Source organism: Thermobia domestica, chromosome 5 (genome assembly GCF_964235325.1).
Source record: "Thermobia domestica chromosome 5, izTheDome1.hap1.1, whole genome shotgun sequence".
NCBI lineage: Eukaryota > Metazoa > Arthropoda > Insecta > Zygentoma > Lepismatidae > Thermobia > Thermobia domestica.
Window position 1 is genome coordinate 293,024,675 of NC_137458.1, and position 25,087 is coordinate 293,049,761.

Genomic DNA, 25,087 nt, shown 5'->3' on the forward strand with positions numbered 1-25,087 from the left:
ATGAGCACGACAACCATCTACGACCACAAATAACAACATTGAGCGTGCATGTGACATGATTCTGTTAGACAGACGAGTGACTATTGATGAAGAGGTACACTCGTGTCCAAAATTATTGTCGCACATCTATAAATATGTTGTTGTAGGAATATAATTTGATAACGAATTCCGCCCGGTATTTCTTATAATGTTAGTATGTGTATAATCAGCAAAGACATGTATGTGGCAAATTTCATGTCAAAAGAGCAGTAAATAACAGCAATAAAATGAAAATAAAACTTTCTTGTTCATTTATAAACATTTTGTTTTACTCATTCTAATTTTTGTATTTACAATTCTTTTCCTATGAAATTTAACACAAATATACATTTTCCGATTATACACATAGTATCAGTATTAAAAAGTACCCTGCAAAATCGTTATCAAATTATATTCTTATAAGAAGACAGTTATAGATAGGCGACAATCATTTTGGACATGAGTGTACATCGTCTGGAAATTAGTCATGGTTCTGCGTACGAAGTCATCCACAACAGACCTGGGTTTCATAAAGTCACGTTCCTCTTTGGTGCAAACGAAGCAGCCATGATCTATCTGCTGGAGAGAGAGAGAGAGAGAGAGAGAGAGAGAGAGAGAGAGAGAGAGAGAGAGAGAGAGAGAGAGAGAGAGAGAGAGAGAGAAATGGAGGAATTACGATCAAACTTTCATAGCATGACCACAACAGCATAACAATAAAAATAAACGACGACACAAGTCAGTATGAATAATGTACGAAAAGTTACAACTACATTGCGGTTATTTTTTTTGTCTTATCCTTGTATTCTTTTTTTTTAAAAAAAGCTTTTGTATTAGTTACATACGATAATACTATACTTGAGATTGATTTTTTAAACAAAAAAATGTTTTTTTTTTTTTAAGAAAAAAAAAAACGGAAGGCGAAAAATATATTCGTCACATTTTGGTTGAATTGGAAACAAAACACTACAATATTGGTGGATATGCAATTAAAGCAACGTTATATTTATTAATATGGACACTTACATTATTCACAATAACAAGATAAGCCTTTCATAGTTGGAATGTGTTATTCCATCTACAAAAAAACGTTACAATCTGCCGATACCTTTATACAAGATTCGTACACAGTACAGCATGTGAAAGATCGTGCATATTTATATTAGGTAATTAAACTTACATAATGAACAGAAGGAAAAATCTTTTCACCATTTGAGATCTCAAACAGGAAAAAATGGAAAAAGGCTTTCAAATACGAATTTTTAATGATATGCTTATTCTAAATCTCAAAAATATCGAGCATGGCACAACAAATGCAAGGTAAAATACACTTTCTTTTTAAATACCACAATTAGTTATTAGTAATCACTTTACTTTTTACTAGAAAATAAAAAAAATACCACATCAATGGAAGAACTTTGAAATGCCATAACATTGCTGTGCAATTAGCAACTCTAACAATGACTTAATTAGTTCTCAACATTACTTGTGGCTAACAAACACCAAATTTCCATCTTGGAAAAAATTAGCTAAAGCTTGTAAAATTATTATTTTTTCCACTTCTTGTTTTTAACAGAGGAACAATTAAGTATTTATAATGTTAACAACATTGTACTTAAAGCTAGTATTTTTGTAAATACACAGAATGGCTTAAAAGAAATTAGCCTCAAACGACAAAATTGTAACTACATATTTATTATTACATACAGTATGTTTTTTTTTTTTAAAAAAAAAAAAAAAAAGTAGCCGCCTACGGAAGTAAGGCTTGTCAGAAATACTGTTAAAAAGAGTTCAAATTTTTTATTTTAATTTCTATTTATTTTAAATAAGACAGAACTTTATCAACGGTTCCAAACTTGCGAATAATTATGTGAAGTACACGAACACAGACAGAGAATACTTAAAAATAGCTAATTATACAAATGTAGCTACAATTAGGCCTTTCTTAATTTCTTTCATTACAAAAACGTCACTACCATTTGTGATAAAACCTTACCTTGTGCACTCAGTGGTCGAATTATTATTTTATTTTTATTATTGATATTAATAACAATAATAAACAGGTGGTGTAAGCCTTTAACAGTTTGTTTGAACATACCTTATCAAGTCTTCAACAGCGATTTGAAACAAATGACAGTTAATTTTGAGATTTTTTTAGTACGTACTAAATTGTAAACCAACGATAGCCAAGTGGCAGCCGCGAGTGTGTATCATCACGCCAACGAAAATGTATGATTTGTCCCTTTTCCAACTATATGCGTAACAGAAAGAGTGTAACTAGCCAGCATAATATACCTGAATCTATACTTGATTTTTGAATGGTGAAAATACGTTCTTTAATCTTTTGTTACCAAGCCCATTTTGTCTGCAATGTAAGGCCGTTGGTACCAGACCGATTTTTAGAAAAAAAAAATGCAGGTTTCATAGTGCTCAGGCTTTAATTGACCTAGATATGTGAAACAAGAAACAGGATATCTAGAAACGAATAAACACTCAGAAGACCATTGCCTCATTGGGGGTTTGAGAAACATAAGGAATATGGAAAATGGCCCCCCTCATGCATGGCTTTTCTTATATCCTGGCTCGCACTGCATTTTCAATTGACCCTCACTGTTGTAAACTATAAATGCCGTTACACAACTCATTCTTCGGAAAATTTCTTTTAAATCCAGCAATATATTCGAGAATAGGAACATTTTAAAACAGAAGTATATATTTTTTATTGATAATTTAATAAGAAATACTTTTAACGAAACATCACATTAGCACCGTAATATTCAAACGTTTTATCTCATACTAACAGAATTAAGTTAATTTCAAACAGAGATTCTGCAGTGTGTCCTAAATTCTATATTTTCATTTAGTACCACTGCACATACTATTAGGAAGACCTAGGCGCAGATGGGAGGACAATATTAAGATGGATCTCGCAGAGATTGGAATACAAAGTAGAAACTGGATGCAGTTAGCTAAGGATAGAAGTCAGTGGAGAGCTTGTGTGAACGCGGCATTGAACCTCCGGGTTCCATAGGCCATAGAGTGAGTGAGTTAGTTAGCACTGCACATACAAAGAACGGACTCTATTGTGCGGTTAACGAGAACTGGCATCTGACAGACTGCTGTACGTGCTATAAACCAAACGAAGGTTCCCCAATCACTACAATATTCTTCTACGCTGTTTCTAAACAAAAACACGGTCATTGATCGCGCTATTGCAGATAGTTGAATGTTGGAACTTCTGTCAAATATTCCAAGTACTATCATTTTTGGTATTTACAAATCGTACATTACAAACCGTCCTGTCTTGTTATTACGATAATAGAATATGCCATATTAAACGTTCTAAGTTTGTCGATAGAGCTGTCTCTACTGTTACAGAGCTTTCAGCAACAGCATCTCCGACGCATTCTACGTTTATGCCATCACAAATGTTAATGTAGCATTGTATACAGAATTCTCATTATTTCCTATTAAAAGTCCTAATTTTCATCAAAATATAGCTAGCTGCTAAAAATAATTCCGCGCTTTTTGAAAGGAAACTCAGCTGAACCTGTCCTGTCTACATAGAACATCATTCTAGTATGAGCTACGATGAACGAATGACATGTAGGGTTTCACAAACACGATAAGAGGACACGAAATAATATATATATTGATGTTTTCTTGTTGTTTTGCGCATAAGGCGATATTGGTATTTCCCCTCTCGTACCCAACGTTCGCTTGAGATTCAAGGGAAACATGTTTCTAAAACAAGGAAGATATCGGAGATTTGTTTCCGCTGCAAGGAAGTTCAATATTCTGGCTAAAACGTTCTCTTTAACTTTTTTTTTCTTTGTAACAAAAGGATAAAAATCTGCCATGACAGAGATTAAGTGACTACGGAAGTGGTACACAACCGCATCGATTTTTTAACAGTACGTATGTTTACAAGAAATATGCACTTTTCTTTGGTGAACAGAAGCAGAATCAATCATTTCGAAAAATATCTAAACTAAGAATGGTCAAACTTGACACATTTAAACAGGAGAAACGATAGTTAGAAAAAAAAAATCCACCTTGATATTTGTTTAAGCGACAATGTTAATGTTGTGTGCTCAAAACGACCCCTAAAACTGATAGAAAAATAACTTTTTTTTTTAAAGATTTCAATGAGAACTGGCAAACTTACATAATATTTGGAATAATTAGCGAAAACGGCATGGCACATTGTTTCTGAGATCTCATTGTCGAAACGAATTGCCCACAAACATATAAGCATAGCATTTTAATATGCAGATAGTTCGTTCTACAATTGTTCCTTGTAGCAAATTCTTTTAAACTTTTAACAATTCCCAATCTTGTTCAGAAGAATATCCTCATAATTTCAATGTTTCGTTTTTTACAAATTACATGCACAAAACTTGACACATATTTATATATTAATTCATTGAATTATTTGTGGAAGGTACAAACTGTTCGCTTTAAAATGAACGAAATTCCTACATTGTTCCAGTACAGAATAGGATATTATTCTCGTACGTCTAAAATTCCAAAGAAAGCATTTCATGTAGATACAGGAAAGCGACTAGCAATAGCTATCTGTTTCTAAGATATGAATAGCGAAATATATATTGTCTCTTAGAAAACCCTGGCCATCCACTTCTATTTAAAAGGCTGTACTCACAGAGTGATATGAAGAGTAATTTTAAATGTAAAATAATCTTTAGTTAAAATGATGAGCTAAAAACAGCCAAAGAGGATACATACTTATTTACTTTCTATGGTCACAAAAGTACAGGACTTATTATGGAAAGTTGGTGAACTTAAATCTTTGAAAATGATTATTTATATCGGCGAACATGATTTAAATTCGACCACTGACTGCATGCTTAAAAAAAAACCTATGTGACTGTATCTGAAGTCATTGGTCAATTTTAAACTTTTACACTGATATTACAATGAATAAACAGTACGCTGCAAAGAAGCAGGCCTCAATGAAGTAAGGATAAGACATATAATCTTTAGATACTTATTTAAGAAAAACATTATCACTTCTATTAAAAACTGTTTGTTTCGAACTTGCATTTCTAAGTAAATCACATGAGAATATGTACACAAATTAGCCATTGTTAAAAAGAGAATATGCTTCATTTCTCACTTAAAATAAGAAAGAAAAAATGTGACTGCCATTATGCGAATACTTTTTTAAGTGCAAATTCAATAACACATAATCCAACTATATTTAAATATAACAATTGAATGACACAAAATTTGCATCCTTGTTTCAATTTGAAATTGTAAAAATCCAGCAAAATTTACATAAAATACTTTTTTTTCTTTCTTTTATTATTAATTAATATACAGGACAGTTTATAAATTTGACTAACCAATAATGCATTGATCTGGTCATAGTTAAGCAGACTTGCTCATATCTTTTTATGTAAGAGAACGCCATGAATATTTCATTTGCTTTCTCAATATGTTGTGTTAATTCCAGTAGATACAACAGTTGATAAAATTCACGAGCATATATATTTTGTATTATTTAGATTTATAGTAATAATTTATTGATGGGTGAAATTGGCAATTTAATTCATCGAATGCTTGACACACAATTCATATTTGATTATAAAAGCCCAACATACTGAGACTTGGAATGATCCCTTTATGCAATACATTGGAAATTAAAACATTTACAGGAACTTATGTGACAGCAAAATAATTCTCAATAACCAGCATATAAACAAACACCCCCATTTTGTAATCAAGTAAAAATCAGAACTGTTAGCACATGTAAAACAGAGTGTTAGCGTACTCATATTATTATGAACTTTAAGGCTATTAGCAATTTGACTTCTTAATATGTTAGTAGAGTTACAATAGTTTGCATAATTAACGACGGTATCTATACAAGTGACTTGATAAGACTTTACTAAAAAGGACAGATTCGACTGCAACTTTATTTTTTTAAATAATATGAATTTCTTTTCGACACAATAAAATGACTTATTCATCTGATTAAATATGTTAAGAGCCAAATGATGATATATCAAGAACTATTTTCTGAAAGAATTTGACATATGACCAGTCTTTTGTATTCACTTTTGTTTACAGTCCGGTGACAAGCCATTTGTCTGGAAAACGAGGAGTTTACATCTATCATTATTAGTTTTTTTTTTTTTTTTTTTTTCAGAACTATCATGTAAATAGGAAGGGGGGAAATACTAAAGAAAAAAAGTAGTAACTCACAAACTTCAGCTTCAGCTTTATAAATGAAGGTACAAGGGAAAAACACGCTAAGTTCAAATTACATGATTTTGAGTTATTTGTCCCTTCGGAGAGCTGAAGGCGGTGTCTTAACAATAGTATAACAACACTGCGAAAGTAACAGTTTGATCGCATTTTCTACACAATTAAAGAAATCCCATATAAGGAACTCGCTTTGTGTATGCTTTAAAACCACCCTCCTGAAAAAAATTACAAAATATGACTCAGCGTGTTGTTTCCCTGTACCCTTCAAATGTATATATCGAATACAACTATATAAGAAATTCCAAGAACTAAATGCAAATGCACTGGCAGTTTTAATGAACAAGAAATAAGTAAGGTGAAGTATGCTATCAAATATCACTATTATAAGAAATATCGAGTAGATCTCAACTAATATTTGTTACAACTAAACTTTTTTTCTTTCCTTTTTTGTTTTTAAAAATAACTTACAAAAATGGTCCCTATATATTAACTTCGTTGTTGCTTTGACTCAATGTAGTAAATTACGACAAACAAGAAAAAAATTGTATTCAGTTTAGGTGTATCATGGAAATAGGGGGAAAAAGAGGGACAGTTACGTTATTTATTTCATGCGATTAAATTTATTAAAGGTTATTTGACATCATATTTACTAGATTCTTAAAATATTTTTTCTTTATTTGCTTTTTTAAAAGACAAGTAAGTTTATAGATTATTTATAATTACTTTTACTACTACCACTATTATTACGGTTGCTCAATAAAGTTTTGGAAAGGAGTTGATTATTTTTAAGGAACTATCAATTATGCTATCAGTACTTGCTTCACATTTATTACCACCTTTCACAAATAGTGTTAGAGGAAAACGGCTTTATCTTTCTTTGAAATACCTTTTAGATTATCATGTGGTCAGACGGAGATTCTGTGGTATACATTGAAGTCAAAACTACATTATGAACACTTTCGCTAAAATACTTCATCAGACACGAGGGAAAGAAGAAGAAGAAAAAGAAAGAAAAATTAGGAACAAAGGAAAAACTGAGAAGTGCTCATATACAGGGTGATTATAATTGAAGTCCCACTTTCAAAATGCTAAAAGAATTTGTACTGAATATACTTTGAAGAAGGGGGGAAACGGTATGGCATAATAATAATTAAAAAAAAAAAACTTCCAAAGTGTGTTAATAGATGGTGCTGTAAGGGGCATAAAGAAAGAGGATTCGGCTGCAAGTAAGTGATATTTTGTGCATTTTATGGGATTCTTTCCACTATGCAATGTGGTATGACCTTGCTGTGGTGGATGGGCTTTCCACTAACAATTGCACAATTGTTGAATGAGAAGTCATTTTTTTCCATCACAAAACTGAAACAATCAAACACATTGAACAGTACAGTTGGTTTAATGTGCAACTCATGCCAAAGCCGTCGTATTTTGATTCAAAATGTCACTTGTAGACGAATCCACTTTCGTTATGCCGCTTACAGCGCAATCTATTGATACACTTTGGAACTTGTTTTTTTTTTTTCTTATGCCATACCATTTCCCCCTTCTTCAAGTATATTCCGTTCAAATTTGAAGCCATTCTGACTTTTTTTTTCAGCATTTTGGAAGCGGTACTTTTAATTATAATTACCCTGTATGTACAGTGAACCTATCTATGTTGGCCACTAGTAATTCCATTAAAATTAACCAACTTACAACAAATAAATTAATTTTGAAGCAGAAACTATGACAGACTGTAATGTAAGCGCCTCTAATACAATAACTGACTCTTATCTACATTATAAATGATGTATAGAAAGAATTATTTATACAACATACAAACACCTACGTAATAAATATGCATATTAGTTTGTCATTTGCACACTATTTTTTTTAAATATTGTAATTTCGGCAAGTTGTTGGCTAACAAAACGCTGCGGCACACTGTTTTCTCCCTACCTATGACGATAAATCCAGAAAGATCATCACTTCCACGCACCAGCTGCTGAACTAACTCGCTCTATAGAAATTCCTACGGGTGATCGTTTTAGAAAATATTCAAAAGCATCTATACTAACTCACCCCTCTCAGTAGCGTAACACAAAAGGTGGTTGTGTTATGCGTTCGGAAATAGCTGACATGACCAAAACATATACCTATAGCCCAATAAATTCATCTGGATATCAATTATCTTGGAATGTATACGGAATATGAATGCAAGAAGGTCTTAGTGGTACCAATCTTTTCAGATATATTCCGACAACCGGAGCAAAAGCAGTAAACAGTACTACCTTCTGCTTTGTTTTTGGAAAAGTTACTTTCAATCGTACAACTTTACCACCTCTCGGGTTTATTGTTCTCCCGAGACATACATTAAAAGATGTTCTCAAAGTTTGTCAGAAGTGAAGATCACGATGGTGTCAAACATCCAGAGGTGAATATAACATTAATAACATACGTAGAAGTAATGCTGCTTCAATTCGGCCAACCCACACAGTAATAAATAACACAAGTCTTACGAGAAAATACAGGTTCACTAAAAATAGGGCCAACAAGTTCACAAACAGGATCAATAAGTTAACAGGTTACACTATATACCAAAATGTTTCAATTTCGTTTAAATTTATTAAGGAGTTTACTCTAATTACCCTATTAATTCAATTATTCAAATAATTTTGGCACTAACGGAATGACGGGTTCGAATGCACATTTAATTACCGGTATAGATGTTCTCTTAAGAGCTGGAAACTGAGTTTCGGAATTTATGTCGAAATAGTCCTAGCAATAACCTCATTTTACTTCGTAAATTTAGCAAATTTCTTCGGAAACTAAACATTCATTTCTTCGCAAAACACACACACACACATTCTGTACATATATTTATCTTACTTGGGCCACGACAGAACCCTTTCATAAACCCTTCCATGAATATTAACTTTATAATTTAAAACTTTTTAAAATATTTCAGTTGCGATTCATGTTCTTTTACGTTACCTTTCATCAATCTTACACTCCATATATAATTTTGACAACCGTATACGAGCTAAGAGTTAATTGAAGTAGCAATTCAATTCACATTTTAAGGAAATCATAGTACATGCAAAAATCGGAAACGAAATGTTCACCACATTGGGTCTAGTATATACATAAATTCACACACACACACATCCACACATCCCAATTATATTCTTTATACATATAATTTATGTAAATAATGCTTTTAAGCCATTCTGTTACGCCATCTTTAAAAAGAATTGCTTCTATTAAGTAGTTGCACCATTAAAACATAGCAGTTAAAGACACCCACAGCGAATCTGTACAAGTCTCGGCTTGCATAATACAATAATTCAATTGCACTTAACACTGGAAAACACAATAATAATAATAATAATAATAATAATAATAATAATAATAATAATAATAATAATAATAATAATAATAATAATAATAATAATAATAATAATAATAATAAGCGAATTTTCTAAAACAAAAATTACAACATGGCACATTTAATATAAAGTATAAAAAATCCGTAACAAAAACAATGTAAAGAAATGCCTTCGTACTGAATATACATACAAAATATATACACACACAATAATTTCATCGCGTAAATAAAACCAATACTTGTATGGAATACTACTAATCATCGTAAATCTTCGACGAAATTCATCCTTCTCCAATAATAATAATAATAATAATAATAAAACAACATAGTAGTAATAACCTACAAAAAATGCACATGAGAAGAAAATTGAGATAAAATAGTATTCATTATTATTCAAATATTCTCTTGTCAACAAATATTTTAACAACTGTTTATAATTAATAATAATTATAAATAGTAATCTTCCTCAACGTTTCAATAATTCGCATTCGAGGAAAAAACGTTTAACAATAATTTCAAATTGTACAATTTTTTTTTTTTTTTGGTTTTCACTACAACTTATTCACAACGGGTTGGCAGTATATTTGCAAGGATACTGTTTTGTGTTTAGTGCAAAACATCTAGTAATAATAATACTAAAAATGTTATTAATCCCGTCCACATTCTATTTGTAATACAAAGCTTTTTTTTTTCTGAGTTGTGAAATATGGAATATGAATCTGCAATAAACACAAATTTCGCGGCGATCAATTAACCTTGCAATTTTTTTATTTTATTCAACTAATTTATAGTCTATATGCACTATATTTTTCTTAAATACCGTGTTTACTCGCGTAATAGTCGCACCTTAAGTTTGAAGTAAAAGCATTTGCCACAAAAATTCCCCGCATAAATGTCGAAGTCTACGGGATTTTTGTCTTTGTGAACGAGACTTCCTTCGAAATTGTCTATCTTGTGCGAATCCGAGCAAAAGAACTTTTTGTGTTTACTGATACGTAATATCGTGGCTCATCTGTCAGCACAAATCAAGCAACCTACTTCCACCCTCCATTTTATGTTGATACAATACTGTATGTATCAAAATTCGAAATTGTTTTGATCATAGCAATAACTGAATAACAGCTTTCCTCGTGTAATAGTCGCAGTTGGCTTTTCGGATTAAAAAATTGGTACAAAAACGCGACTATTACGCGAGTAAACACGGTATATACGCACATAGGAAATGGATTAGTACGATGGGTTTAATCTATCAAATTTAATATCATTTCGTCGTGTATTGCATTAGTATTATCATTATAATTTAATATTATACAGGTTAGATTTTTATCAACTTTCTTTACACAGATATGAACACACAGCATGGTTTCAAATGGTTAAGTTGTTTCTCTTTTTCTTCAAATCATTAAAATGTAATCATTAAAATAGAATTTGAAATTGAACAAGAGAAAATAATGTGTATGTAATAATATATTTTAAAAATATACACAAATAGCACGAAACCAACAATGGTTCTACTTAGAAACTAGTTAAGAAAGAAAGCACAGCAATCTGACTTTTAGCTAAAGCAATTTATTGATGCCAAAACTTTTATCACTTCAACAGTGGTATATTATTATTAATAAGAGAGAAAGACCAAATTTGTTTAATTATGTATTATTTTAAGCTTTTTTTTTTTAGTTTAAATCACGTAAAACTTGAACTTTATAACAATGACTAGACAAGAAAAAGAAATAGAGAGATCTGAAAGAGACATTCAAATTACACAAAGTAGTTTTTATTTTTTTACAATAAATAATTTATATTGTGCTTAAAGATAATCCGCAGCCAATCAACAACCCCGCTGCGTGATTTTTGTTCAACTGGGTCCCACGGACTCCCTATAGCTTTGGGTTGTTGTTGCCGGCAGCAGAGTCACCCAGAATCCAACAGAGCTGTTAGCCTTTGTACTTCCTCCTGCACTCGTTTGTCGGAGTTATTTGATAGACTCTTCAGTTGATTCTTCACGCCGGACTCTAGTATGTGCCTCTTTGTAGGATCTGAAGAAAAAAATGATTAAAAGAACTTTTTCTTAAAAAAAAAAAAAAAAAAAAAAAAAAATCTGCACAGCTTTATTCAAATGTACACTCATGTCCAAAATGATTGTCCCATATCTATAACTGTCTTCATGTACGAAATTATTTGATAATGACCTTGCAGGACAATTTTAATACTGATAGTATGTGTATAATCGGGAAATGCATATTTGTGCTAAATTTCATAGGAAAAGAATGATAAATACGAAAATTACAATGAGTAAAACAAAATGTTGCTAAATGGAAAAGAAAGTTTTATTTTCGCTTTATTGTTCTTATTTACTGTTCTTTTGACATGAAATATGCCACATACATGTCTTTGCCAATTGTACACATACTAAGATTATAAGAAATACCGGGTGAATTCGTTATCAAATTATATTCCTACAAAAACATATTTATAGACATGCGACAATAATTTTGGACATGAGTGTACGTAATAAGAAATCTGACCTGTTCAAAAATTCATCAATACATATAGTATATACCGTTGCGGCTCGTGGAAGAAGTCACCTTCTTTCAGTTTAACGTGTCATTGTTACGCCCTTTAGACTAAGCGAAAATGAAATGAAATGAAGTATGCGTCCCACGGTTATGCCGGCTAGGCTTAAGGATACGATATGATGAGAAATGAATACAATGCTGGAATGAATACGTACAGTGGGAGGAAACGGGAGGTGGTATCTGTCCACTACAAAGTCCACTTGGCGCGAGCTGGAATCGAACCAGGAACCACACGCACCAGAGATGAACGCTCTACCACTGAGCCACCATGCCTCTTTAGGCTAAGGGAGACGGATGAGTTAGGCAAGTGATTATGGTGGGATGAGAATGTGGGATGAAACGGGGGTAACCCGAGAAAACCCACGGACACGATGTCCACCACAAACTTAATTGGACGGGGATCATCGAACCAGGGACCCACGCACCAGAGGTAAGCGCACTACCACTGAACCGCTGTGCACCCTTCCCTCCCTTGGGAAAAGTCACATTAATCAAAATGCTACTTTCCTCAAGGGCAGCTACTGACCGTATTGCTAAGTTATTTGTTTATTTTTTTAAATGTGCATTTAGGTATTCTGTATTGGTAAGTGACAATACCTTGTTTATTTGGTTCATCACAGCTCACACAAATTTTAAGGCGCTACATCAACATTCATGTCATACAAGATGTATATTTCAGTTGAATCCATCCGAAATTCTAATTTCGCAGTACTTAGATATTGCAGTTTTTTTCGATCAATGGCGTTCTTTTCCTTCTCATAGTGTGTAAAGAACAACAGTATTACTTTCATGGTACCCTGAGTTCGTTTATTTTTCATATAAATGCTCAAAATAATATGACAAACTTATCGATACTGAATTTTTCCGAATTTGAAGATTGTGTAGATCATTTCTAATATGATAACTGTATAAAATTTCTGTTGGCAGCCCTGTAATCCATTTCTCTTGGAGCAAAATAGTGTAATGGAGAACGGCCTATACCGTGCATACTGGTTTGTTTACCTTATTCAAGCTCCACTCGTGATTCTACGTCCGCTCCCGTAATTCATAACCTGTGTTCCAAAAGAACGCAAAACCCAAAAACTCAAACTGATATTTTTTTCTTCCTCTTCTTCTTCAATATAATGTAAGTATAATCCATTCGCTCACTCTATGGCCTATGCAACCCTGAGGTTCAATGCCGCGTTCACAAAGGCTCTCCATTCACTTCTACCCTTAGCCAATTGGGTCCAGTTTCGTCTTTGTATTCCTATTTCTACAATATCGTCTTAATATTGCCCTCTCATCTGCGCCTAGGCCTCTCTAATGGTCTTTTCCGATTGGGTTTCCAGTTAAAAATTTTGAAAGCACTTCTACTTTCTTCCATTCTGGCTGCATGACCTATCCACTTAAGCCTCCTAGCCCTTAAAGATTCTAACAATGTTTCGTCAACGGTATAAACTATGTATGCAGTTCTTCGTTATGAAGTTCCGCCATTCCCGTCCATCGTGGGTCCAAATATTATTCGCCTCAGGAATTTATTCTTCAATTCTTTTAATATGCGTTCTTCCTTCAAACTAAGTGACCATGTTTCGTAACTTTATAGCACAACAGGAACAATTATCGTTTTATGTTTTTTAAGTCTCAAATTCTTCGACAGAATTCGCGACGACAAAAGATTTTGGACTGAATAATAATACGAATTCCCTGCTTTCAGTCGACATTTAATTTCTTACTGGATACGGTTTTGATCTATTAATATTGATCCTAGATATTTTAAAGTAATTGATACTTTGACATATCCATAATTTGCAGTATTACGAAATTAATACGGCAAATTTCCACGTATTTAGGGTTTTTTTTTTTTTTTTTTTTTTAAATTCATTAACTTCTAAACCTTTGCACCTGTAGGTGTTTCATAAAACCTCTGCACTTCTTGCTATTGCTCTCCGATCATCTATCAGATTTACATCAGCATATGCCATAACCTGGTGAATACCATCCAGCTCTAGGCCCTGGTTGCTATTTCTGATTTTCTTTACAGCGTACTCCAGAACAAAACTGAATAATAATAGCGACAACGCATCTCTTTGTTTCTGTGCATTCTTGAGGTGAAAGCTCTATAAGATTAGTTTTGGACAAATATTTTCCTTCTCGGACTCCACTTTGGGATTCGTTTAAACACATGTTACTCTAAATAGCTTTTCCGGTATACCAAATTCAGTAAGAATGGGTTATACAATGTTTTTCTCAAAAGTTCACTAATTTTTACTTTCAAAAAATCGCGTTCCTTTGTTCTCAAGGTTTTGGAAGTTTCCCACCTGATGGCAACGACATTTTGTTAAGTTATATCGTTCAGGTTTTGTACGCAATTGCAACTTTGCCTACTTTCTCTTCCCTGCTAGTTTAATGTCTGTTCGAACAATGGTTTGCTCCTACTATTTCCACAAGCCCCAAAATTTCTTTTGCTGAACAAAGTATCCTTAATACTAGTGCATTCCGAACTTTCTAAACAGAGAATCTATCGATACTTCAAACTGATATTCTCCTGTCGCCTGACTCTTCTGCAATTTCTTTAATAAATCTCTCCGTTTTCAGAAGCTCAATATTTCCTTTTACAACGATAACCTCTCTCTTGCTACTGCTGCTACTAGGTAGTGATCAGTGTCTCAGTCAGCTCCCCTAAACGCGAACATCAATTATGCTACACTTTCTTCTTCTATCTATTAAAACATGATCAATTTGATTATATGTATTTTTCCATCTGGCGAGAATCAAGTATATTTATGAATGTCACGATGTGCGAATTTTGCTACTCTTTACGATAAGGTTTTTGAATGTGGCAAAATTTACAAATCTAACGCTGTTGTCATTACTTTCCTTATTCAAGATTTCGTTTGCTATAATCGGTTTGAAAATATTCTCTCGCCCTACCTTTGCACTGAAATCCTGTAATTGAATTTTCATAATGGTATCGTGCGAGTTGGTCAAATATACATTCTACTTCTTCGAAAAAGTTGTCTTTTTTTTTTGTCATCCTTATCCTCCGTTGGGGCATGTACATTTGGAAGAATAATGAGTTGATTTTAGTTTAGCGTCCCTTTCAGCAGCGAGGCTATATGAGATGTGGACCTACTGATTAACGTGGAATCCGAACCACATGGACTTCCGCCGGGAATCGAACCCGGGTCTCCCACGCCAAAGACGTGTACGCTAACCGCTTAGCTACGAGGAAGCTCATGGAAGAATAACATTGCACCACTAACCCCTAAGAGTAATAAAAGAAATTCTTTCAATTACAAATTCAACCTGTTTAATTGCTGATATTATTCGTTTGTGAACGAAAAACCTTGTTCTTAGTTGGTGATTTTTATCTTCTTCCCCATAAAAGAACGTAAAATTTCAGGTCTTCGCAGCCCCCTCTCCTTCCTATCTTACTTCCTATACTCCTACCAGGTCCATCTTATAGTTCTCTAACTCACTCGTTAGGATCTTAATGCGCCTGCCCTACAAAGACTTCTTATATTTGATGTTCCAAATCTCAGGTCCATTTTACTTTGCTGAGGTCGTGCCAAGTTATCTGTGATGGTTCAAGGCTTCTGTGATTATTATTATTATTATTATTATTATTATTACAGTATGAAATTATTAGCCTCACACCAAACCTCCAAGTTAAAGGGTCACCCCTTATCATATGTCCACGACTACTTATTCAATATATTTGCAGCGAACCTCTATATTCAGAAGTCTTTCCTCGATACGCAACCTGAAGACCAACATACCATGATGACAGGAATCCACGTTACATGGATTAAGTCTCTGCAACTTAGGAACATGTAAAAATTACACAATTTGTCAGGAACTGCGAATTTTAATGCTATTGTTAAACTTAACTTTACTATTCGAAATAGTTGTTTCGGATATAAATTCCGTAATTTTATCAGTAAACTATATATTTAATTTGAACGCAACAATCTAACCTACTGCGATGGTAACTTATTATTGAATTCAATTAAGACGGTAACTGTAGTACTTATATTCCTCTTGTACAAATACCTGCTCCTATGGGGAGCTCCTTCGTGGCGGTTAGCGTACGCACTTTTGGCCAGGGAGACCCGGGTTCGATTTCCGGCGGGAGCTGATGTGGTTCGGATTCCACGTTAATCAGTAGGTCGACGTCTCATATAGCCTTGCTTCTGAACGGGACGTTAAACTCAAAATCACCTCACCTCACCTTCTCCTATGGAGAGATCACTCCGTATCTGTAGTATACAAACTTTATTCTTCACACTAAAAGAAACACATTTAACTACGTCCAATGTTAACAGTATATTGATTTATACTAAATTGCAAATGGCGAACTACAAATCACTGAATGAGTGAAAATATGGAACATTAGTTTTGTTTAATTTCTTAAATTGCGAAAATGAAGCTTAATTTTGAAAAGTAACGAAGTAATATAACTTTTTTTTTTCCTTCATCAAAGTAATAACAAAAACAAGCATTGTATTAAGTTTCAACCTTCGGCAAAAGTCATGAAATATGCTTTTACTTTTCATTTTATAATTGTTAACCTACTATTTTGAATAACTTAAATAAAAATAAACTCTTACCCAAGCAAACATTTATTATTTCTAATCTATATTCAGTTTTGACAACATATTATTGCCTTTATCAAACACACTAACATTACACAGATAATGTCTGACGAAGGCAATGATATATTGCCAAAACTGAACACGAATTAGAAATAATAAGTGTTTGCTTTGGTAAGATTTTATTTTTGTTTAAGTTAGACATAGTTCCAATGCTAGAATGGGCAATATTCAGATACTGTTTCGAATGATAGTATATAAGCTGCGATATTCCCCGTAAAACAATCCACATATTTTTTCTGCAAGTGGTGTATTTTCAAAATTATGCAGGCCCTGCTTTCGAAGTTTTAGGAACGAAACTAGCTAGTTACATATTTTAATCTTTTCTTCTCGCTTTGTCACATATATCTACACAGATTCTATGATATTTTCTATCCACATTTAGACATTCACTCTCTCTCTCTCTCTCTCTCCTTTCATTACAAATGATAAAGAACTTTTTTTTTTCATTCTTTCCCTCCTAGAAGAGATTTCCCATACATACCTGCTTTCAACAGCTGTCTAATCAACATTAAGGCATTTAGAATCACTTCTGCTTCCATTTTATCACAATGGTTCAGGAGTTTCTTGATGTTTTCTCCAACGTTACTACTGACAAGAACGCTGTTTGTTTTGTCGAGCATTGTAGAGGCCAACAGAGTCACAGCTAACAATGCTTCATTCTGCATCACCGTATGCTCGGCCGAGATCATAGAAACAATCCACGGAACACCTCCAGCATCCAAGATCACTTGCATTACTTCTCTACTCCTGGAAAAACAATAAGAATAAAATTTCAAATAAGTCTTGCGGCTGGGCCATTAACTGTACACTTCTGCGTGTATCTTCGATCTGAGAATACACAATAAACGGATCTTTCAGTTTGTTGTAATACTCTACATTCTTTCACGCTATCGGCATTTTGGTCATCACCTCTAAATATGGTTAAAACACAGAAACGTCAATACATATAGGAAAATTCTACATTATTATGGTTTTAACAAGAAAATCCTAAGATGAGACACACAGTCCGATAGTTATTAATCAGATTGATTTTGCTGTGAAAAAAAAAAAAAAAAAATGTTAGAAAGAAATGACTATATGCTAACAAAAGATGAAAATTTGTTTAAGAACTGGAATCACTGCATTGCTGCACGCTAAGCATGACGGGAACTATGACGTCATATTCAGCTAACAGCGGGAGACTATTGTCACAGTAGCGCCATGAAGCAGCGATAGAACATTGTGTTTTAAACTCGGCAAAAGTGCAACCGAGACCATGGAAATGATGGATGGAATGACATGGTAAAATTCTACGAACGCGTCGAGTAACACTTTGCAAACGACCTAAGAGATAAAATAATATTACTGTGTTGGTGCCTGAAAATTAACAGTACATTTCTGTATTAATATTTCAACTGTTAGAGAAAAAGAAGTGACAGGTTATGTGCACAACCCGAAAGCAATTCACAATAATTTATCACATTGTATACTATTCAACAATGGTATATGTTTCTCATTTTGAAGATATCTGCAGCATCTTTGAAAGAAATGACGTAGCAATGGTTACTGAATTACATTTGCACTGTAGTGTGTTCATTTACATATAATTTATAAATGACATGCAATAATATAAGAAGTATATACGTAAAATGTAGTTACCTGCTGTTTTTTATTAGCCAAGCCAGCAGTCGATTAGCTTCTCCTTGAACCCCTGGGTGATCTTCTGTTTGGCACCATTCGACTAAACGGCTGATTAGTTCTGATCTTTTCCCAAGATCTGTCGCTGCAACTTCTGAAAGCAAGTCAAAGCAATGTCTATCATTAATAATGTTCCGTACAATTTTCAAGTCTTAAACATTACGCTTGCTTCTAAAGAGCACATAATTAAGAACACGGAAAACTGGTTAATATCAGCTCTTGCCAACTCCCAAATAAATCCAAGGTTCGAAATTTTGTATACCGCACATTAGCTGTATTATGGCGTAGCAGGCTTGGTCTGAGAACCAAAGAGTCGCCACCGAACTCGGTAGGGGGCGTTAGTGAACTTACAGCTGCTACCGCTTGTGAAAGAGCTCGGAGATAGAGATATTTCAATCCCATCGTTAGCAGTCAAATTTATGTGGTGACTGCTATGCGTGCGATTCTGGCGGCAGTCGGACTAAGAACAGGGACTAGCATTTTCTAAAGAGTCCACAAATGATTAAGATGTAATTAATAGGAAAGTAGTTTGATACTTAACTGGTCTGAGAGAACTGGTTACAACGGCAAACTTTATTTATTTATTTTGCACCTACCACAGGGCAAAATAAATAAATAAATAAACTTTGCCGCTCTCTCTGAAGGCGATGACTGTCTTCCTTTGACGCGCCTAGCTGAAGTTTTGCGGTTCCCTGTTGACACTAGGAGTTTACCTCTTGTCTAACAGCGAAGGAAGATCTCGAGTGGTCGGAGATGAGCCCAGGATGGAATGGAAGGACCTCTAAGTACACATCCATAGTTTTGAAGCGAAGATCATGAGGGCAGATTGAAAGCTATCACAAGTTTCCCTTCACACAGACCCTTTCTGTAATGGAACCACCTTATGAGTATGACCACTCCTTTAGACTGCAAGCAAAACGCGGAGCGAATGTTAGTTAAGTGGATTTCACTAACAGACCCAGAGCATCTTCGAGTGACGTTGCGCGATGATTTCCTTGTAAACAACTCTGTGGAAGAAAGGCGGATGTGGTTCTTGACAAAAGTTGACGAAATGAATTCCAGCAATCGACTTAGTCGAAGGGAAGTCTCCTTGCGAATACAAAAGGTCTTCAATCAGACTAAAGGCAGTAGTTAAGCAAAAAAGGTTGCAAGATCACTTGACAATAGGCCATATTGAATAAGAAACCAAAATAACATACTATTAACTACTTAAAAGTTTAGTAATAGTAGAAGGTTATAACAGACTCTTGTTACATATAGGTTCTAGTGTTTAAATGGACTCTTTGAAAGGGATGGGAGAAAATAATACGCTAAGCGTATTGAGGAAAATAAATTAATCCTCAGTTCATAGGGAGAATACAACTACCGTATTTACGCGACTCTAAGACGTATTTTTTACCGATTTTTTACCTCCAAAATCAAGGTGCGTCTTAGATTTGAGTTATGCAAATTTAGGCCAGATTAGATGGAGTTCGGCCAAAAATTGCTAATCCCGTTAGTCACAATTCTGTAAAGAATGTGTATTTTGTGTGTACGAACAGAATGCACAACTAAAATCGTGTATTTTACGCGAAATAAAAACCATTTAAAATTAGCCCGCAAACCAGTGGCAAATAAAAGTTGTTTGTGTATGTGTGTGTACATACTGGTATAATATACATACTGATATAATATGATACCGATAATGGATTGCTATAAAACTGACATTAGCAAGTGTTGTACCGTAATTGCATTAGGGGAAAAAAGTACCAGCAGATGCACATGAATATACCGTAAATTCCAGCAGTAAGTTCAATGTTTCTTTATTTTCCCATAACATTATTTGTTTTCCCATGCTTACTATTTTTTTAAAAATTAAAATCAATGCAGGTAGTTTTTTTTTTCTTTTAATTTTCACCAAGAATACGTCTTACAATCGTGTAAATACGGTAATTTACACAAGTCCATAGCTACACTTGATGCGCCAACAGAAACAGCAAGTATTACTGGGAGTAAAGATTAATTGTTCCTTTGAAACTTGCACTGAAAAAGGCAACGAAACGCACACACACATTTAGCCGTTATACAAATTAACTAGTCGGGTGTCTAGTACTGACTAGTCTAGCACTGATTGGAGTGGCTGGACTCTTAAGATGTTTTTTTCTTTTGTTCTGAATTCGTACTAGCCAAAGTGTGCCTAGCACTTTAACGCAGTAGTAAGAAGTGTTTTTCTCGTGATGAACTGAATAAAGTTCTCCGTAAATACAGATGAAATTAACGTGACAGAATATGTTGAGTATTTTCTGAAGAATACGAAGTTCCAGTCTGCCGTCTAGAACGACGACTACTCCGGAGAGCTTCAAGGAAAGTTGTCATTCAACTTCTTCCGGAAGCACGAACATAGAAAGCGTAAAATACTATCTTTATGGCCTATGGAACCCAGAGGTTTAGTGCCACATTCACAACAGTTCTCCATTGACTTCTGTCCTTAGCCAATTGGATCCAGTTTTTACTTTGCTTTTGTTTGATTTTAGTTTAGCGTCCCGTTCAGCAGCGAGGCTATATGAGACGTGGACCTACTGATTAACGTGGAATCCCAACCACATGAGCTCCCGCCGGGAATCGAACCCGGGTCTCCCACGCCAAAGGCGCGTACGCTAACCGCTTAGCCACGAGAGAGCTAAAGTTTTTACTTTGCATTCCTACTTCTGTGAGATCCATCTTAGTATTGTCTTCCCAACTAGGTTTTCCTAATGGTTATTTTCCGATTGGCTTTCCAGTTAAGACTTTGAAAGAGTTCCTACTTTCTTCCATTCTGGCTACATGACCTGCCTATCTGAGCCTCCTAGACTTGATGACCCTAACAATGTTGGGTAAACCATATAAATTATGTAGTTCCTCGTTATGAATTTTCCGCCATTCCCTATTCCCGTTCCTCTTGGGTCCGAATATTCGTCTCAGGATCTTGTTCTCAAATACTTTCAGTCTATGTTCTTCCCTCAGAGTAAGTGACCATGTTTCGCAACCATACAGAACAACAGGCATCATTATCGTTTTGTATATTTTAAGCTTCAAATTCCTCGACAGAATTCGCGACGACAAGAGATTTTGAACCGAATAGTAACACGAATTCCCTGCTTTTAGTCTACATTTAATTTCTCCGTTAATATGATTTTTCCTCTGTTAATATTGATCCTAGATATTTGAAACTATCCACTTTATCAAAAGTATTATTTAATATTTTAACGCATCCACAATTTGCTGTATATTAATAAATAATAATAATAATAATAAAAGCTTTGATCCTATACTGGTTATAAATCAACTCTCCACTAGAAATGTAGTACAAGGAACAAGACAAAGTTCGAGTTCGTGCAAATGAGAACGGGAAGTACTTCTATAATTATGCTGAGTCCCTATCGGAAATTAGTTTTACACAAACTTGATATTCATACGGCTCATGTAAAATAACTTTCTGGAATAGTGTCTATTAGTAGAACTTAGCACACGTATCCTTTCTACTGTACTGTAGTTGAAATCAATGCAAAAGGGTGCAAAGATTAGAGTTCTTGGGTAAATTATATCAATACGAATCAAAAAGCAATTAATACTTTTACGCATGTGCCTTGTAAATGAGTGTACGTAGAATCTGGTATATCCCTGTTATAATAAGAATTCTATTTTTATATAAATGAAAAGGAAACTAGAGGTTAAGAAGCCCCATCACGGCGAAATTAAAATACCGCTAATTTTACAGTAATTATGTGATATCTTCAAATAGATAAAAGATAATCGAAAAGTGCAACAAAAGCTCACTAGACAATATTATTTTACATGAAATACGTTATCATGACTCACTTATCTGCTTTCAATTTCCAGCCATTTAGAAAATCGGCATTTATTTTCGCGTTTCTAAATGGCTGCAAACGGAAAGTTACTAGGTGACTCAAGATAACGGTACCTCAAAAAAGCAATATTGTTTAGCGCGCTTTTGTTCCACATTTCTATTAGCGGTATTTTAATTTCGCAGTGATTAGGTCTCTTAAGCGGTTTAAGCTTACAATCGACCTCCATGGACAATGCATATAAGGTATGTCCCAGAAACTGAATTGTAAATTTAAGAAGCAGATACAACTGATCTTTCAAAATAAATACACAGTTATTCCGACTCTGTGTGTAAATATTAAAACGTACATACGTTGTTCATGTTGAGAGTGGCCTGAACCTCTAACCTAAACTTAGTTAACAAGAAATGATACTTGTATAGAAATTTAATAGTATCACTCGTAATATTATTACTTAAGAATTCATTTTCCGTGAGCAAAAATATACCCATACCGATACTATTTTGACATTTGGACCTTCATGAGTTTATTTATTACTTAGCGACTTCAAAACTCAGTTGTTACTCATAACAGTTGACAGAAGACCCTACACCAATTTTAACTGTTAATCCTGTATGATTTATGCTTACAGATAAATACGAAAAGGCGAGTTTTTTTCTTTTTTAATATGAAGGATGATCTGGACGACTTTTACGAGGGTCACTACGAAAGTTTTGAGATACGCATTGTTGTGGTACAGTATTTGAATTCCAACAATTGCGTTCGGTAGTGGTATCCAGAGCGAAGAAGCGAAGCAAGTTTTAACTCGCCTCGCTTATCGGCGTGGCCGTATCGCCTTCACTTGTTTGTTGATGTGAGAAGTATTCGGCTGTCTAGAATGGAGCTCGAAAGGGAACATTTTCGGGCAATGATCCTTTACGATTTCAAAAGTGGTTTGAACGAGACACAAAGCCTTGACCGTTTGCAGGGGGAATTTGGGAACCTTGCTCCTTCCCGTGCTACAATTTTTCGGTGGTTTGGTGAATTCAGAAGAGGCCGGACAAAGCTTAAAGATGAAGAGAGAGCTGGACGTCCGGCAACCCAGCGGTGTCAAGATGAAAATATTGCCACTGTGGAACAAATGATTCGAGAAAATCCTCGAACAACTTTCAAGGACATTTAATCTACAGTGAACATTGGATCGCCAGCAGTAACAAAAATTCTTCATAACCATCTTCGGCTCAGGAAGGTTTCATCTCGTTGGGTGCCTCACATTTTGACTGAACAGCAGAAGCGCATGCATGTGGAATGGTGTGAAGAAATGCTTGCAAGATTTGATGGAGGTAATTCTCGACGCGTCTCTGACATTGTTACTGGTGATGAGACTTGGATCTATCAATTTGACCCTGAAAACTCCAGTCTACAGTTTGGATCTTTCCAGACGAAAATCCACCCACGAAAGTGAAGCGACTGTGAAGTGTGGGGAAGAAGATGGTCGCAACTTTCTTCTCCAAATCTGGCCATGTTGCAACTGTTTCACTTGAAGAACAAAGGACTGTTACTGCTCAGTGGTACACCACTGTTTGCTTAACAAAAGTGTTCCAGAAGCTTCGGGAACGGCGTCCAAGAACTGGATTGCGTGGGATCCTGCTTCATCATGACAACGCGTCCGCACACACGGCCAACATCACAATTCAGTTTTTAGAATCTACGGAGGTCAAACTTGTGACTCATTCGTCGTATAGCCCTGACCTGGCCCCGTGTGATTTTTTTCTGTTCCCCAGGATCAAAGATCGGATGCGTGGGAAGAGATTTTGCAGCCCTTAAGAAGCTAGAGTGGCTTACGAGAATGAACTTTCAACACCTGAAGAAAAAGACTGGCAACACTGCTTCCAAAAGTGGTTTTCGAGGATGCAAAAGTGTGTACAGTGTAATGGTGAATACTTTGAGAAAATGTAAGTGTTAAATTGATTTTAAGTATGTAAGTTATTTCACATCTCAAAACTTTCATAATGATCCTCGTAAGATCCTTCACGAGAATACAGTATCACTCGGGCTTTTCATTCGCTTTGACTAAAACTTAACAGGAAGAATAAAGAAAGTAAAAAATGATAATCTTCAGAAAGTGGTGCGTCTTGAGTCTGAGATTCGATGCTACACTTTAAAACAAAAATAAAAAACAATGTATCTTTTCGCCCTTAGTAACAAGAATGAGAAAGGGGGAGAACGTAATCCAGTTGCCTCTGAGACTAATTTCAAAAAATTAACAAGGGATAAAAAAAAAAAAAAAAGAAACATCTATTTCCTATTTTAATTAAGTATATCTATTGTTATTAGTCTTGGAACGCGTGTTCATTGTGATCAACTCACTTGATGCTTTTTTTTAAATTTATCTTTTTATTCATTCTAGTTTTATCTTGTCTTGTCTTCACTTTTAAAAGTGCTGGAAAAATAAGAAGGGCACCAGGAAATGACCAATTTGTGCCATAAATGCTACAAGGAATATGGTAGTAAGTTAAATAATTTCTTCAGTAAAAATTGTACTAATCGTCCTTCTTGAATATGTCAACACACTTTTATTTTTTTTTTTTAAATTTTTTTTTTATATCGAGATTCCGGTTTTTTTAAGAAATTGTATCAAAGCCTTAATTGGTATTCGTTGATTTGAAGCTAAAATATATTTATATGAAAACGGAGCACAACCTAAATGATTATAAAGTTGAAATAGAAATTGATTTCTAAACGATTCAAATAGATCACATTCGAATAGTATGTGATTCA

At 34.4% G+C, this 25,087-nt stretch overlaps 1 protein-coding gene across 1 annotated transcript in view; it reads right to left on the reverse strand.

Annotated features, from left to right (window-relative positions):
- Positions 1–1,748: 1,748 nt before the first annotated feature.
- LOC145686697 (GTPase-GDP dissociation stimulator vimar-like) overlaps positions 1,749–25,087 on the reverse strand; it is a gene marked incomplete at its 5' end in the record, with an annotated part of 37,480 nt that continues 14,141 nt past the window's right edge. Inside the window, 3 exon segments of the mRNA XM_081760249.1 lie at positions 1,749–11,649; positions 17,308–17,573; positions 18,465–18,597. Coding sequence (XP_081616375.1) covers positions 11,525–11,649; positions 17,308–17,573; positions 18,465–18,597 — 524 coding nt within the window.